Source organism: Gymnogyps californianus, chromosome 3 (genome assembly GCF_018139145.2).
Source record: "Gymnogyps californianus isolate 813 chromosome 3, ASM1813914v2, whole genome shotgun sequence".
In the NCBI taxonomy this organism is placed as follows: Eukaryota; Metazoa; Chordata; class Aves; order Accipitriformes; family Cathartidae; genus Gymnogyps; species Gymnogyps californianus.
In genome coordinates, this window is record NC_059473.1 from 10882834 (window position 1) to 10901165 (window position 18332).

The following is an 18332-nucleotide window of genomic DNA, read 5'->3' on the forward strand; positions in this document are numbered from 1 at the left end:
GGAGCTTCCAAAATGAATGAAACATGGCAAACATTTTCAACTGTACCCAAAATATAGGGGGAAAGGACATACATATCTACATTTCTTGAAAGAAATGGTTTGTTTTGAAAATGCCACAGCATTTTATTTCAATGCCTCTTAAACGCAACCCTTTGATTTGCTATTTTGAAGTGGCATTTTCCACTCAAGAGAGACCTGAAATGAAAGAAAGTGTGAGAAGCAAGAGGGGTAACTAACCTCAAAACAAAACATTACATTCAAAATGCGATTCGGGTTGACCCAAAATAACACGTTGGGGTTTTTCTCATTTCCCCCAAACAAAAAAAAAGGAAAAACAACCATTTCTTTCACTTCGACCCAATCCAGTTCTTTTTCTCTCCATTTTTCAGCTCAGCCCCTGAACTGAGGCAGCTATTATTTTCCCAGGTCTTTCTAAAGGGCATATTCTCTGCTTTGTGCCTCCCTGCCATGCAGTGCATGGGCAAACACAGAGTGAGCAACAAAGCTCTGCTCCTTCGGGGCAAACCGAACCCTCAGGTGCCTCATTTTTACTCCATCTTAACTTCTACATAAGAAATGAGTCGGTATTATCCAGGCCGCCTGACTCATGGATTTCAGGAGCATCTAAAACGCTCAATGAAGATACAGTCTTCGCATGAGTGCGTGAAGCAGGCAGGTTAAGGGGAATCTGTTCATATTTAATCTTCTTTCTAACTCTGTCACACTTACTGTGTGGCTTTGGCAAGTCGATTTGCTCCCATGGCTCAGTTTCCCCGACTCCAGAGCAGAAACGAGCTTTATCAGCACAGCAAACTGCTGTGCCTGCTCATGGGTGCTCTCCCCTGAAAATAGCACGTTAACCACTGCACTGTCATGCAGCGAAATTTCTTTCCCTCTATTTCAGTATCTACAGAATACCGAAAGATTTTAATGGTCTAAACCTGCCTAACGCGTGTGTCTCTTTTGGGATGTTGTTACTCTGCTTGCGAGGGCAGCCAAGCTTTGAGAAAAACAGCTTCTTCCCTCCCCCCCTTTCCCCTTTTCACTTTTTTTCTTTTGCATCTTCCTCCGCGGGTTTCCGGCGGTTCCTTACAGCCCCACAACAGACAGCTGTGCTCACTGTACCTGTGTGTGTGTGTCTGACTTTTCCTCCCCTGGAGATTTGTCTAGAAGATAAGCACAAGCTTGCGGAAATCCTGTGACACAGACCTTAGGGCAGCTCCTCGTAGTGGGAATCCCAGTGACATTTTGTCCTTCTGGAGGTCCTGCTGACGGACACATCCATGCATTTTTCACCCCCTGAAAATCTGAAGTAAAGCTTTGGGTGCCTTACACTGTCTCCCCAAACGCATGAGGCTCCACCGCTGCTGTGTGGTTTCGCTGTGGCCAAGCTTACTTTCATTTTCACGTGGTGGAGGGAAACGTGGCGTTTGGGTTTCGGCTAGGGAATCCTGCATCGTGGTCCTGCGCGTTGCACCCTAAAGACACTGCACGCATGAGAATGATCCCTCTGCGTGGGATCGACAGGGAATTTATCCCTTGAGATCTGGGCGAGCAGGGGTATAAACGCACCGAAGTTATCAGGTGCTTAGTTGGATGATGACTCTGAAGGGAGAAAGGAGCAGTGAAGGGAGGAAGAGTTGGGGAGGGTGGTGAGATGGGTCAGGCACATCTCCTGCGCAGGAGAGTCCTGTCTTCTTGGCATGGAATAAGGTCAGTTCATTGCAGATTAAGAAGGGCTTGCTAGCAGAAAAAACGTATCCGGGAAAAAAAATCAGGACAAAACAATATCCCAAAGATGCTTGTTAGGACGCCAAGATGGACCCAAGCCTTGGACATCTGGTTGCCCTGAGTCTGAGAGAAGCAGGGTGCAGAGCCCCCGCAGTTTGACTGAGGTTATAGAGGAGTTCAGGGGCACCCGAGGGCAGGCAGCCAGATTTCAACCTTTCCAAAGGAGCCACCTCAGTGCCTGAAATAGCCGCCTTCTCCTTAACATCACCACAAAACTTCCCAAGACTGACTCTACAACATTCATAACAAAGACATATAAATACACATAAAAAGACAAAGCCAGGCTCTCCTTTCCCCGAAGCTGGCACTGCGTACGACATATCAGACTTTTCCAGTTCCACTCCAATCAAAGGGGTATACGCATGCATTTTTTTTCCTAGTTTAGAAAAGCAAAAAATATTCCTTGGGCTTTTGTTTCAAAAATCACTACACTGTGACATTTTTCAGCAAAATATTTCAATTAGGGTTTTATTGTTCTTTTTTTTTCCAGTAAGACGGATTTAGTATCTGGTTCCATGGACTCAGCAAGAGAGTAAATCAGAATTTATAGGAAACTGGGAAGTCCCAAGTGGACCTACTCGGGTACAGAGCAAAGATTTAAGACGTATTTGAGGCCATGGAAGTAAAAAGAACAACATTTCCTTGGGGAGGAGCAGCTCTTGTATTCATGGCTTCCAGTCTGAAACAGAAATGTCTTCCCTCAGCAATTTCACATCGCAGGCAACTTGGGAGATACAGAACAACTGGAAGAGGACAGGGAGGGGAATCCCTAGGACTCGATGACAACGTTAAGTAATTCCAGAGACTCTCCTACAGGAAACAGAAGTCAAAAGAGGAAAAGGAAAAAGGCCAACGACACCTTCCAGTTCAAAACTCTCTGTAAGCCATTGTTTTGCAGATGAAAATGTCAAGGGAGGCAGTGTCTTCTGGTGGTGAATATTCCCATATTTCCTCTTCCTTGTGAGCTTGGCCAGCACATTTGTGTCGAACCCAGTAACCCCACAGGCGGCTGAATAACATTTGCTGCAATGCCTAGACACAGGAGAGCACTGTGCCTTCTAAATTAGCCCAGGATACTCTCCAACCGCGACACTCTAGGAGAGGGATTGCCAATATCTGATACTTGATTGCAAAATCTTTCCCCCCAACAGTGAGTTATGAGTAAAGACTGCCGTCGAATAGAAGCAGAAGAGGAAGTCTCACGCCGGCTGGAGTTTAGGGGGTCCCTCTGTATACCCGCAGGCTGATGGAGCTGATGGCTCTCTGAAGCTACCCGTTCGGCTCCCGGGAGCCATGGAGGTGGAGAACGAATTTGGCATCGATCCCATACGAACCCAGAAAGGAGGACTCTGGTTCTGCAGGGGTGCACAGCCTGTGGCAAGGTATCCATAGCTGCATACCTTCAGGGAGCTATGTTAAAGGCCAGCTGCTGGTCTCACCGTGGTATATATATCCAAAATAAAGGTGCCAGTGGTATTACTCCTGGTCTATACCACCATACTGGAGAGGAAAAATTTTCTCCAATAGTCTTAATTAAGAGAAAGACACCTAGAGCTAAACAAATAATTCTTTACACTAGGCAGCCCCTCTCAGCCTGCAAACCACTAAGCAAAATCTTCACACCACAGGGAGCCACCAGACCCTGACCCCTGAGACTGAAAACCATGTGGAGGAGAAGGTGGGAGGCAGAAAGGGAGAGTTACCCCATCCCTGAGCTCTGCAGCTCCCTGGGTCGTGCCGGGTGCCTGGCCACAGGGGTTCCTGCCCAGGCTCATATCCTCCAGGCAGTCGGCCACCCCCGATTCAGCGCTGGGCTCAATTTTCGCAGTCGCACACATCTTCAAACCAGTGGGAATTAGAGGCTTTATGATCTGACTTCCATGATTCAGAAGCTTGCAATTTTGCGGGATGTGGGTGCTTCCCTCGCGTGGGACATCTGAAAGGCCAAGCCTTGCTCATCTTCGAAATTACATATAGCGTTTGGATATCTTTCATGTCGCAGTGCAATTTCCAGGATGAATGCATATGCTGCACCCCTTTATGGTAAGTGTGTTTTAATTTAGGCCTCTGTGATGTAAGACCCTGAAAGGTGCATTTAAAAATGAAAAGGCAGCTGGTCCTCAACACTAAAGGCACAAATATGATACCGCAAAACATTTTCTGAAGGGCGTGCCTTCTTCAAACACACCTTCATTAGAAAGATTAAAATTCAGAAGAGAGACAGCATATGTCTTACAGTCATTATTAAAAAAAAAAAAGTCGAGGGAAGCATTATAACTAAGAATCTAAGTTTAATTCTTTATCCAAGTTACATGTTGGCACAAGTGCAAAGGAAAGGGCTCTTGTTTAGGCAGCAAAAAGTATTTGTAAGTGAAAACACTTCTTTGGAGGGTGAAAAATGTGTTTCATCTGTAGAGTTGTTTTCAAACTTGGAAATCAGGGCGTAAAGAATTTTCCTAGGGTGGAAATGCACACTGGAGCACTTTTACTCAGGCCACACCGGGCAAACAATTACAACCACGTTCAGTTTGATGGGGCAGCTTCACAGCAGCATTTCATTTTAATCCATGCTGATATAAACTATGAGAAGAGAATAAGCAGTGTGGTATTTAGGCTTGAAGCATTTAACTTTACTCCAAAATTCTCGTTAAGTTTGGAGTAATTCTGGTATGCCTCACAAACATGTTAGAATTTATTTCTGTCCTTTCTGATAGTAAATTACAGGGGAACAGAGGGGCTTAGGTGATTTAAATACCACTTACAGCCAAGCAATTAGATACACGTAAATAAGCACAGGGAATTAAGCTCAAGTGGATGTTGTTTTCCTGTCCTAGATGACTCCCAAGTGCTCCTGAGTCTGAGTTCTCCCCTTGACACCTGGGTATCTCCTCAGGCTGTGATTTCTTCTGCTGTAAGGGAAGACCAATGCTCTTCTCCACCCTTACAAATGACTGTGAAGGATACTAATGAAAATTAGTATATAAGACCAGATATGATTACAGAGATGCACTAACTATATCAAAAGTCGCAATATGTCATTTATTACCTGGGTGATTATCTTTTTTCAAGATCTCATGTTCCTCAGTGATTATCTCTCCCCGATAGCTGGAAAATGAGAAAATTCTGTATAGTGAAGTGCCATTGTTAAAAGATCAAAGCCCCTTTCGGGGTAATTGTGTGCAGCAAAGTAAGTTACTGAAAAGCTTCCACTACTTTCTGGTCTAGCAGATTTTATGGTCAAGTAAAGCTCTGGCTGTGATTTTGGTGACAGCTGTATAGCAGTGGCACGAAGTGCCTTCCACTGTTAGTGTTCTTCAGAAAGCAGAAGGCAGCAGGCTCTGGTGCCCTTTCTCAAAGGGTGCCTTGCTCACCCCGTTACTAGCAGAGGTAAAGTCCATCTGCAGAGGGGACAGAGCTGACCTTGACTTGCTACAGCAAGGTGAGTATCACCTCTGCTTTGCACCCTCCCAGGATTTTAAAGCAAGACAGCTATCCATCTTTCTTTCAAGAAGACAAAGACTTATCCCAGTTTGCCTGCGACCCCAAGAGAGGAGAAGGGCCAAAATTCAGACTGCCATCTCCCAGGCCTTTGATCAAGTCTTGTAGGAGAGCTTTCATGTTTCTTACTTCCTTAGACTCAGAAACGTCAAAGAGAAGACCCATATCTCTTTAGAGCTGAGCAGAAACCGATTTATAAGCAGATTTTCAATGTCACAGTTATCCAGAGCATTTTATGCAGTAATAAATTAAATACTGGTAGCGTGGCAATGGCTTTGGTACGAGGAGCAGCAGTTATATGCAAGGTGATGCATACGGGCCATGCAGTTAGGGTAATTCTGTCACCCCTCGATGAGTTTCGGATGACATTGTATGGGAGGAACAGATCTGGTGGGAGAGAAGCAGCAGAAAGTGAAAAATAAAGGAAGAGCCCAGACTCTGTGATAGGTCCGATGAAGACAAAACCAATGGCATTAAAAAGAAATCATCAATCACCAAAACATCTCTTCATAAGCTCTCTAGCTCCCTGTTTTAAAAAAAAAAAGTGATAAAACGCTTAAAATGCCAGACAGTGCTGCCGAGTTGGGGATGTATCTGAAGCTAGGTGTCTGAATACTGTTGAGGATCTTGTTCCTTGTTCCCCCAGAAATTTAGGGCAATTGAAAACCTTTCTGAAGTGAGGCTCGTAATTTTGCAGAGATTCATGCCCACATTGAACATCTGTGACTCTGAAGACACGCGTGGTCCTAGCACACACGTGTCTTCCCCATGTCGTCAATGGGACCTCTCCAATGTGTGAAATCAGGTGGCAGGAATTTGCCATAAGCCACTGAAGGTACGTAATGGCTATTTAAAATAATCTCTCTCTCTCTTCTGGATGGCCTGATCCTGCTGCCACTGCCTTCAGCAGGGCTGAATCAGGCAGTTATTATCAGTGCCACGTAACTCCTCCCATACAAACCACCCCTCCAGCCACACTTTGTAAAGCTGCAGTCAAACAATTATCACGTGTTAGAAGTACATGCAGGAGGGGATGAAATTCTCTTCCTAAACACAGCTTTCAGCACATCCATTTAAGTGTAAATGCTGGGGTTTATAGCCTCTAAGAGAAAAACAGAATCAAAGGCAAACGTTTACCTGCCATGGACCTAGGAGGTTTCCTTCACAGTCCCTGCAACATAAGTCAAGTACTCCTGACTATGGAAACGAAGCTTATTTTCCAGAATGGCTTCCATTTGCTGTTTTCCAGCACTTTCTAAATAATTCTTCGTCACAATAAACCTTAAATTAACCCCCACTCCTCCCCGCTTGCAATTTTAGCACGATGGTATTAACTGTAGAATGAACAAAAAAAGCCCTTCAGCTGCCACTTCAGCATGCCCCATGTCTTGGGTTGTTTTTACTTTCAGCTTTTAAGCTCAGAACATGCACCCAGCAATAACCAGCCCTTTTTTTTCACTAAGAGACTGGAGAGGCTCCTATCTAAAACAAGGCAGTTTTGTAAGCAGGCTGCGAGCTCTGGGGAGGCAAGCCCATGCTTTTAGCTTTGCAGGCGTGAAGCTCTCATAACCTGGGCTTGTATTTCCAGGCTTTGTTAACCCTGGCAGCAAACGCTGCTGGAGATGCGGCTGGCAGTAAGCACGTGAAAGGCCTTGCACCCAGTTTCTGCAAATGGCAGCGTCTGTTAATAACCACGCACAGAGCAGAGCTGTGCATCTTCATTCCCTTCTAGACAGAGCTGGAATACATACTGGAGTATATGTACAGTCCCAAAAGATTTGTGTGGGGTGACTAATTACTCTTCTCCTTAGAAGTGGGCAGGGAAGCATAATATGTTTGTGATTACAAGGACATAAAAGGAGCGTATGATTATTTTCCATGGGAATCCTTGGGAACAGCGAGGCAAGTGTCTTGGAGGATGGGTGTCTAAGGTGGTGTTCTCTGCAGGACCATTAAACTCTCCTCCCAGCTTCTTCATTGTGTGCTGCGACTTATCCCTGGCAAAGCTATCCAGTGGTGCATGGGGTTAACCATGAACTTTCTTTAGCTCTAACTCTCCACCTCTGAGTCCTTCCAGGACACTCATAAGCCATGTGCTATATTTGCCTAGCTGGAGTTGTTATGAGGACGTTGACACAAGGGAAAATATCTGCCTGGAGAAGAGGGTGGACTGCTACCCTTTGAAATTAAATATTGTCGAGCATCTGTAAAGGACTGCGTGGGTCAGTGTCACTGAGCAGCCCTGAAGCCAAGGGCTCCGTTAAGGAGGATACAGGCAGGGTACATACAATGCTAGTTCCGCTCGTTTCCCCTGCGTACCATACAGCACTAAACGCATGACCCAGCCATGTCCTCATTTCCATATTTCAAAAGCTTAATTTAACTCCAGAAGCCTTCCTGATCAATACCTGTGTGGGGGTTTCTGCCATGGCTGCGCCTGGACTGGGTAAACCCACAATTATAACTGCTCAGATCCTGAACTAGGACCCTCTACTCACACCAAGACACTAGGTAAGAAAAGCAGGTCAAGCCATGAAAACTGCTTTTGCCAAAGTAAGTAGTCAACAGTTCATCCTGAGGCCGACCAAAGAGCTTTGCAATAAAGGAGATACGGGTGTTCAGAAGGGATGGTCTCCCATTAGCTGTGCGAGAAAGGGAGGAACACCAGTTATCGGGTGAAGTTTGGGTATCGAAGGCGACTTTCTTAAAATACACTTAAGGGTTCAAGCCTAATTCAAATAATCCCCAGGGTGGGGAGGAAAAGGTGTGCACAGCTCCAGTGTTTTTCCCAGATCCATCCACTTTTGCGCTCCCTGAAGTAAAAACAGATTATTTGGCATCTGTTTATTCAGCTCCCATGAGGCCCTGGAAGCAGCTGTATCAAAAATGCTGAAACCTCTCAAGGGTGGAAAGGCATCTTGAGAGAAGAGCAGCCCTTCCCTCATGCCAAAAGTAGCCCAGCTTTAGGACTAATCCTGAGGTTGCCCATGCATCCATGACACTGGCAGTGTTCGTGCGCACTTATTTTTCGGTCCAATGGTCCAGGGCATGCTCTGAGCTGGGAACGCACAGAAGCAAAGCACTGCTGGGGAACTGATGGTGATACGTGAAGGTTTTGTAGCAGTTTTTCCTTCCAAGCATTCAGCAAAAAAAGGTATGCAAGAAGTTCAAGAAGCAGCTGTGCACCCATCTCTTGTTGAGTCCATGCTGGGGACTCAGCTCTAGTGGGACTCCCAAAAACCGTCATCCTGCATCACTACGTCTGAAGGAATCGCCCCCGCCAATGTTGCTGTCTCACTAAACCTGCTAATGCCACCCTGTTACCAGAGTGAAATTTGGGGGGGGGCCCCGAGGCTGAAGTGCTGAACTCAAGATCAGAGCATTTTCTTGCTATCATCTGCACCACAAAGACAATGTGTCATGTGCTCGTAAGATTACAATTTAGGTTTGTTATCATCCCTTTATATCAAAAGGAAGTTATGCACACAAAGGAAACACCAAACCATCATGTCAGGAGGGCTATAAATCACATACTGCTGAATATTAAGAGGACATCAGAGTGCCCAGTAGGAAAGCAAGGGTTTTGAAAAGCCCCCTTTTCCTCACAATCCCCTCATTTCAATAAACCTTGCTTTTATTTTGGGAGAGGGTGAAGGAGAGCACATGGTTTCATGAATACAGCTATGAATGAAACCAGGTTTGTCCCATACGTGTGACTCACGGCTGACTGCACGCGCTGGTCAATGCCTTCCCAGCCATCGGGACATTGCTGTTGCCCAGGTGGATCCTGTGGTGTCCAGAAAGGGCTGAGCTCCTGCTCCACCTCTGCTTTCAGCTGAAAGCACTGAGCTGCTCCTCTAAATAGTCATTTATTTTATTTGAACCTGTGAGCACTGGGTTATTTTGGAGATCTCTACTCTCCTTCCCCATTCCTCCCTTCCTCTTCTTCCCCCTGGCCACCAGCCCCAGCATCTCAGAGTTGTGCAGAGGCACGTGCATGCACTAGCGAAGAGATCGCATAAGCTTGGTTGCCATTTTCTGTCCTAGTAAAACACATGGTTACAAAAACCAAGAAATGGAGAAAACAGTGGGATAGTCAGATCTTGGGCAAAGCAGCCCATCTGGCAGTGAGGGTCCCTTTCTGCTTTCCTGCTCTGGCCTTACCACCCTTCAAAAGGACATCCTGGGAAGACTGTGAGGACTCCTTCACCTCCTCTTCCCCTGGCACGTGCCCGAAATCCTCCCGACAAGTCTCCAAACCGCATGCTGAAATCCCACTCCTGCTGAAAAAACCCCTTTGTATTTCCAAACTCCGTGACCTCCCAAAATGTGTCAACTCTGAAAGCTTTCAAGCTGACTGCAAATGTTGCAGATCGTTTCTGTAGCTCTTAAATTCTGAGCGATTATAATGGGGGAAAACACGGATATAATCATTGCTTTTAAAATATGATTGCTGCTCAAAAGAATTATCGGGGAGGGGGGTAATTGTCTGAAGGATGGCATGATTCAGGACTGCTGACTTCCAGTCCTCACTCATTCAAAGTCACTGAGTGAGTCAGTGGAAAAGTCACTGAAACTATCACAGTCAACAAGCTACCGACATTCATATTTAGGTTCCCAAATCAACAGCGTGGAAGATTTCAGCTCAAAGGTACGGGTTTCAAAAGCAAGAGTAGGGGAAGGTAGGAGGCTACGTTGCAAGCCTGCAGTAAATGCCATCCTAAACTCTGCCACTTCAAATTCCAGTGCTTCTCACCCCAAATAAGTGCTAGCTAAAGGTGTAACAGCACTAGGGGAAGTCCACTTTCAGTCCAAGCAGAAACGAGGTCCATATACCAGGTTCTCTGCAACGGCTAAAGTATTACTCTGCAAAATAAATGTTCCTTTTGAATATAAAACACAGAATAGTCATAGCATGCAAATCGTTAGTACGCAGAAGCTGCTGTCTTGAAGCTCTGCCACCAATGGCTAATTAATTCTAGGTACTGTAACGATCACATCACAGGGAAGCGCTATTCTGTGTGTAAGCAGAAGCTCTGTATACAAACAGTACAATGCACAAACAGAAATCGCACCTCTGAGAGCCTTTTCATTCAGAAAAGTCAGTCATCTTGAAAGCGCTACTTGCAAGAACTGGCACGGTAACCTGAATATTAGAAAAATAAAATTCAATATTTATCGGTATGAAAGTAATAGTAAGAAGGTTGTGCAGTGAGAGAAATCATTCGGAGAATAAATAGCTTAGCTTCCAAATTAGCAGGACAGTGAAAGCAGAGATCAAATACGAGATATCGCAAATCCACAGGAAATGACTCAAGAAACTAGATCAAGTGAAACTTTAGCTTCCAAGTCTCAGACACGTTTGCTTCTTGCCACTGGGGCAAATATATGCATACACAACACAAGTATATAAAAATACATCCAGATCATACAGTCAGGCTCGCAAACATTAATCAGTCAGTGATTAATACCCAGTCCTCCTCAGCGGTATATCCATTATAATGGCCTTTTAATTACATGATTGCGCCTTGGGTTTTTCACGTGGCCATTAACTCTCCCCTTATTCTGGTTCTGCAGTAGCCAACTGCTAAATGCCATGCTCCCCACTTCATGCGCATCGATGCTCCTGCTGACCATGGAAATTTTTGGCATGAAAGATTTTAAGGATGTTAGACGCCTGTGCAATCTCAGCATCGTTTGGGGAAAAAAAAAAAAAGACATAGGATGGGTGGAAGTGTGTCAAATCATTACATCTGGTCTTTTATGGTACAGCAGCTGAAGACGTTCCTGCCATTTCCTTGCCCCCAGCCGCTTACTCCTGCCCTGACACTTCCTTTCGCTGCCAGCTCAGCTTTGCCAAGATGTTTATCATGCCATTCTGCAAGCTGGATCCTTGACAAACTTTCCAAAATAAAGAGGTATTGGGGGGTATTATTAGCTGGGACCATTTAGCAGATCCAGCAGCGTAACTCCCCAACGAGGGGATGCATTAGCACAGCCAAGGGGGTATCAAACTGTGCTTTGCAGAGGAATGAATGGGTGGGAAGGGGATGGGGAGAGAGGCAGCATTGCCACCCGAATGAGCACGCCACAGGCTGCCAAGGGGAGGGAAGCGGGCTTGCACTCTCACATGTTATCTGGTGTTACGGCTGAACCTCTAGTAGTGACAAGTGCGTTACTATAATATTGTAATGCCCCCAAAGCTGCCGATTCTGGTACCATCTCCAAAGGACATGCTGCTTCTCCTGGGGGGTAACCTCCCATAAAGAAGACCTCAAAGCTTTCATCAGCTCTTGCCTCCAACGCATTACTAGCAGTCCACAGATTTTTCTCCAAGTTTCCACTTCCATTCCTGAAAAGAAAATTTACAGCACTTAGAAACTGAAACCCAACAGAGCAGAAACACACTTTCCACCCCAAAATCTGAAGGCCCCTTCAAGACTAAATCCCATAGTCTAGACTTGAAAGATAAATCGGTAAGTGGCTTTCTTAGCAATCGCAGCTGTACAGGGTCTGAATATCCCTACGCAGTGAGAGCAGAGACGGGACATCTCCCATCTCCCTACCCACAATGGGAAAGAGATGCTGCAGTTGAGGAGCCTGTGGAGGCTGGAAGGGCAAGGTGATGTGCTTGGGTGGGACAGACAGATTTCTTCTCCCAGGATTGCTCAGTCACAGAGGACCTGATGGAGAAATCAAAGCCAAAACTCACTGCTAGTTATTCAACTTCATGCGCCAAACTTTCTTTTCGAAAGTCAGCTCCTGTCACCCCCTCCTCTGTGGACCAAGCAAGTTTCCAGAGCAGGAGAAGATGTCACGGTGTAGCTGTGGACACATCACAAGTTGGGAGAGTGTTTACGGTTACGGCACTGTTCATTGTAGCTCACCCCATAGTGTTGCTGAGCGTGGCTCCAAGGGTTGATTTGAGCTCTTGTAGAGGGCAAGATGGGGTGGGAAGAATGCAAGGGCGGTGAGAAACCCAGCTGTACGGGCAGAGGCGCCCCGTCACCTCAGGACGCGGCTCCGTGAGGGCAATGCTGCCTCCCTGAGCTCTTCTTCTACCAACAGGCTGTTAAACCCCTCGCTGCGCACACGGCATCGCGCTAGTCACCCACAGGAACGTAAATCCTTCCTACGGGCCTTGTCAGCCATGACAAGGAGCTCTGCCGAGCCAGGCTGGCTTGGGCGGAACCGAACCGAGCCGGGCTAAGTTGGGTTGGGCTGAACCCAGCCGAGCTGGGCAAGGTCAGGCTGAGGCGACCTAGGCCTGGCAGGACTGAGGTGGGCTAGATCGGGCTGAGCCGGGCCTTACTAGGTCAGGCTGAACAGGACTGAGCGGGGCCGGGTAAGGCTGGACCCAGCCGGGACAAGCTGAGGTGAACCGAGAGGAGAGGCGAGCCGAGCCGAGCCGAGCCGGACCGAGCCGAAGCGAGCCGAGCCGAGCCGAGCGGAGTGGCGGCGGGCGGGGCGCGGGGGCTGCGGCGCGGGGGGCGGCGCCGGCGGGCGGAGGCGAGCGCGGCCCCGGCCGCACCCCGGGCGCTGCGCCGCGGGGGCTCGGTGGGCCGGGCCGGGCCGGGGCGGGCCGTGCCGCCGCGGGGGAGGCGCCACTGGCAGACGCGTCTCCTCCTTCCTCGCCACCGCCGCCGCCGCGGCTCCCTCCCTCCCTCCCTCCCTCCCGTCCGGGTCCGGCGCTGCCCTGCCCGCTCCCGGCGGCCGCGGCCGCTCGGCAGCGCCGCCGCTTCCTGCCGGGGCTCCCTCCTCCCTCCGCCGCCACCCGCGGCGCCCCGCCATGGCGTGAGCGCGGCCATGGGGCTGGCCCGGCGCCGCCGCCTGCCCCCGGGCGCTGCGCCGCTCCCCCGGGCCCGGACCCCGCGCCGCCGCCGCCGCCGCCGCGCCCCGCCGCGCCCCCGCGGCGCGCTGACCGCCGCCTCTCCTCCTCCTCCTCCGCCCCCGGCCGCCGCCGCCCGGCGACGAGCGCGGCCGTAGCCCCCCCGTTTCCACCCCCTTCCCCCCTACCGCCGCCGCCCGCGCTCCCGCGCCGTCGGGCCCGGCGCGGCCGCCAGCCCCGGCCCGCCGCGGCGCGGCCTCCCCCGCCATGTGAAGCGCAGGAAGATGCGGAGGCGCAGCCCGGCCGCCCGCGGCGAGGGATGAGCCTAGACGGGGAGAAGATGACCGAGGAAGCCTACCCTGACGAGTGAGCGGGGCCGGGCGGGGGTGGCGGGCGGGCGGGGGCCAGCCTTTGTTGCCCCGGCGGGAGCCGGTGCGGATCCCTCACCCCCCTCTACACACACCGCGCACGCACACACACCGCACACACACCACACACACACACACCGCGGGCGGAGAGAGGGACACGGACACGCGCGTACGTGTGCGCGCTGCCCGCCCGCGCATCCGCCATTTCGCGCTCCCCCCCGGGCCGCGCTCATTTGCATACCGCCTTTTCATTCATAAAAAATCCCGGGAGGCGCGGGGACGCCGGGGTGCCGGGGGAGTGGGGGGGGGACACGCACCCCCGGACACCCCTCGCCGCCACCTTTCCCCGCCCCGGCTGGGGGGGTCGGGGCGCCCGGCGGGGGCGGCCTGAGGCGGAAGCGGAGGGGGCGGCGCGGCGGTGCGCTCCCCTTCCCCTGCCCCGCACCCCCGGGGTGGGGGGGCGGGGGGGGAGAGCGGGAAGCGGGGCGGGCGGGGGGGGGGGGGAGGTGAACGTCGCGGATCCCCGCCCCGGCCGCCGCCGCCGTTTTGTGAATAGGAGGGCGGCCGCCGCCGCCGTCACATGACGCCGCATTCATAAACCCGGTCACCGGCGGCCTCCCCATTCACCGCCACCCCCCCCCGTACCCACCCCGCCCCGGGGGGCTGCGGGTGCCTGCTGCACCCACCCCCCGGCAAAGGCACCCCCGCTCGGGAACAGTCCCGCAGCCTCCCCAACCAATAAACCCCCCGAGAGGCCGCACCAAGGCTTTCAAAATGCCTGACGATGCTCTTTTCCCTTTTTAAAAATTTTCTTCCCCAAAATAAAACTTAAAGATATTGCAGCGAAATTACAGGAAAGGCTTTTACAAGCAGCGCTGGCCCAAACATTGTTCCTGGCTATCTCTTTCTGGGTTTTGACAGTCGAGAAAAATGACTCACTTGCGTGCAGGACTGGTTTCGTGCCAAGCGCCATAGGATGTACCGCGCGTTAAAATGACTTCTCTCAGGGCTTATAAAGCGGCGTCAAAATTGTGCAACTTTTCGGCTCAGTTTTTGGAGTCCGAAAAAATCATAATTGGCGGCATATGCTGCGCTTACACCTTCGTAACATCAAACTTATTTTAAGGGGATTTACTGGAGAAATGTGAGCGGCGAAGGAAACGGCTTCTGCCTGCAACACGTGTGTTAAGAGGAATTGTTATTTTGGCACTTCTTAATGAAGAGACTATAAATACGCGTTTATATGTAGCTTCTGAAATTGTGGTTATTTTGAAGTTGGTATGGTTCTTCCAAAAAAAAAAAAAAAAGTTGAGTTTCTCTCGTGTGGATTGCCATGACCTAGCAGGCTGGAAAAATGTGGCCAGCTCGTTTCCAATAAAAACCCACCGGTTCTTGGTTTGGGTTTTTTTGGTTTCATTTCTCAAATTGGACAAGAGGAGGAGAGGTGGGTCCCTGTCTCGGGGTTTGAGAGCGCAGGGGCAAACCTAATCCAATTCAGTGGATGAAAGCTGGGGCTCACCAACCTTCATCTTGCGGGAAGACGTTGCTCCGAACACGTTTTCCTGCAGGGCTTGGTGCGGAGGTGAGTGTCGGTGTAAAACAGCGAGCGCTTGGCTCTGATGGTTGGGGTTTTTTTCCTTAATTGTAGGCTGCAGTTTGTTTTGGAGTAAATTCTTCCTCCACGTGCCGCTGTGCTGCAATGCTGAGGGAAGCTTCGGCTAATGGGTTTCGTGTGGGTCCTACCTGGGCTAGGGAGGGAGGCTCTCGGGTCACGCCGCCTCTCCTGGGGTCACCGGTCAACCCAGCAATGTTGTGCTTTGGTCCTTGGGAGATGGGGAACACTGGTGGCCACGGGGAGCTGGTACCCAACCTGCTTCCTAGGCCAGCGTTAGCAGTTTTCTTGGCGGCTGGATGCGTTGGCTTTCAGGGTAAATGATGCACTGTGGTCCTTACCCTGGTGCACATCCCGAGCAGCTGTTTTGGAGGCTGCAGTAGGGCTTGTCGCAGTTTAGTCCAGGCCTTTGCCTTGCAGGAGCATGGTGAGGTGTTTTAGGTAAGCCATGGTTTCCTCCGTAAGCTCTTCACTTCCAGCCTTGCATTGATTGATAGCGTCGCTGAAGCTGGTGACTCATGGGTTGTTTTTCATTTCAGTGGTGGGTGAAGTGATTTGATTTCCCCCCCCCCCCAATATATATGGTGTTAAAAGAAATAAGGACAGGCTCTCCTGTTAAGTTTTCTCAAGCTGTCAGAACAATGGTAGTATAGCGTGCTATTTGCCCTAGATATCTGGCTTTAATTTGCATAGCTATTCTTGTTTCACTGAGTGCACTGTGAGCAAATGTTAACAGCCAGATTACAAAAAAAAGGACCACTGTCAGGATGCATTTTAAAATAACCCTCTTGAAGTAAATTATGAGGGTTTTCCCCCCTGTTTTTGGCTTGCTTTTTTTTTAATTCCTTGAGAAGAGCTCGATAAGATTTTGAGTTTTGAAACAATTTATAAAACCAAGGAGGGAAAAAATAGGACTTAGGATGCTGGGAACTCATTGGTCCCTTCATGACTGCACCATTTCAGATCGATACTTAGAGGTCAATTTGTCATTGCAAAGCGAGGGCCTCTTTCTGCATCTCAGCCTTTATTTCTGCTTACCACCTTCTCCCCCCCGCTCCCCCCCCCCCCCAGTCACCGCTGCGCTTCTCCTTTGCACGTTGCAGGGCGGGGGGAAAACGGGGATGCCCGGTAATAAATCGGAGGCATGAAGCTGCGGCGCTGAGTAAGTGGTTGGAGAGTTTCGGGCAGTGCTGCCTGCAGACGGGCAGCTACCCGCTGCGAGCCGTGACCCTCTCCGCAGCCGGCAGCTCCCGGGTGGGCTGCTGGCGTCTTTCCGCTTGTAAGTAGGAGGATGGAGTTGAACCCTTAAAGCGATTCGGTTACGCCCGGAGGCTGCCGCCTGCTCGTTCCGATGCACGGTTCCAAGAAAGTCACAGGAAGTAATTAAATGGAAAAGGTCAGCGAACGAGGAAGTGTTGGTCCGCAGCCTTTCGCTGCTTGGGATGGAGCCGCGACGCCCTGCCCGAGCCAGGCAGCGGCTGCGTCCCCGGGGTGTCCCTGCTGCTCGGCAAACATGCACTTGATTTATTCCGGCGAGCCCGGAGCGCGTGTGCCAAGTGTTTGCAAGTGGGACCGGTCCCTCGGAGGTTTTTAACAAGCTGGGTTAAGTGGGATGTGTCTCAGGCGGTGCAGAGGGTTGCTGTGGCATTGTCCGGGACAGCAAAATGCGGTGTGAGATTGCACTGGTGCTTCGGGGTGATGCGTTTTTCCCAGTCCAGGGAAAGAAAATTAAACTTGACTCACACTCGTTCGTCCTTTCACTGGTCGCGAAATCCCACTTCCCTCCATTGCTGAGCAGGGACCAGTGATGCTTGCTCTGAATACCAAGTCTATCAATATTGCAGTTCGCCCTTTACGCTGAAAAAATAATTTCTTTCTTTTTTCTTCATTTTCACCATGCTGTTGCCCATTACTGATGATTTTTCTGTAGGTGTCATAAGTGGCGCATTCAGCTAAATTTTTTTGCTGCAAGCTTAAGCCGGGGAGGAAGGCATGGGACACGCTGTGTATCATGACATTATTGCTCGCAAATAGGACAGGAAATGAAGGATTGCCAAAATATAACTGTTTATTTCTTGGCCTGAAAACATGCCTGTTTAAAATATGACATATAAGTAGCTGCTTTGTTCGGTTACTGGGAGAAGTTGCTGTTTATAAGGGAATAATAGCTCTGTTGGATGAAGGGGGGGGCGGGAAAGGGATTTACCCTTTCTACTTCTGTTTTGGAAATGCCTTGGAAAGGAGCTGTAGGTGGAAGATGTATGGAGAGGGTGTTTGGTCGGACAACTGGAAAGGAGACCTGTGGGAAGAGGGTTGCCACAAGCGGGAGGGAGCCAGACTTGAATTTCTCAGCACGTTAGCCCACGCTACAGCCGTGGGCAGCCCTTGGATAACCCTGATCCTGTATTGAAGAGGAGAAACCTAAACAACCTGCCTTTGGGCCAGAAAGCGAGGTTTTTCGGCAAGGCCCCCCTCAGCAGGAAGCATGGTGGGATGGCGGCGGTGGGACGATGTTCAAGCGTGGCACAGATGCCGCACCAGCAACGGGATCATCTTTGACCTGTTTTTGCAGCCTGTTTTTTATCTCGCTGGGGCGCACCCTCGAGCGTGGGTTAAAAGGTAGGCTTTATCTGCCCATTTAATTAAATCCCGAGGCTGCAAACAAAAGTACATTGTGCGGCGAGGCTCACTCTTAACGTGGACTCGGTTCGCTGGTAGCTGGATTTAAACCACAAAATTGTTTCCTGTCGGCCACCGAACCGCAGGGAGATGATGGTAATTGTCCTTCTTCTTCGGGACCAGGCTGGAAAATAGGAGCTCAGGAACAAGACACATCTTAACTATTGGTTTCAATCCCTCCTTTTGCTTTCTTACACACTCTGGCTTGAGGAATCAATAAATTCAATTTCCTTCCCTCCAGCAGAATAAGAATAAATGATCCTCCAGAGGTATTAAACCTGAGAGAGACGTGCTTGGAAAGTTTGAGTACCAAAAGGGTGCAGGCAGTCGGCCGCATCCTGACACAAGCGACGTTGCGTGTTGATCCAGCCCGTTGAATGGCAGCGCCCTGTTTCTGCAGAAGTTGAGATCTTGTGGCTCATTGGCAAAGGTGCACCTCTTGCTTTCTCCGCTGTTAGGACCAGCTTCAGCCATAGGAACTGCTCCCTGCAACAAATTCATTGAAAAATGTGTTTTGTTTTATTTTTCCTTCCACCCGTCCCCCCCCTTTTAACAG

The 18332-nt window shown here is 49.8% G+C and overlaps 1 protein-coding gene across 1 annotated transcript in view; it reads left to right on the forward strand.

Moving 5' to 3' along the window:
- The first annotated feature begins 13391 nt into the window (after positions 1-13391).
- Positions 13392-18332, forward strand: part of SPRED2 (sprouty related EVH1 domain containing 2) — a 63470-nt gene continuing 58529 nt past the window's right edge. The window contains exon 1 of the mRNA XM_050894915.1: positions 13392-13483. Coding sequence (XP_050750872.1) covers positions 13437-13483 — 47 coding nt within the window. The 5' untranslated portion in view covers positions 13392-13436. The remainder of the gene's footprint in view (positions 13484-18332) is intronic.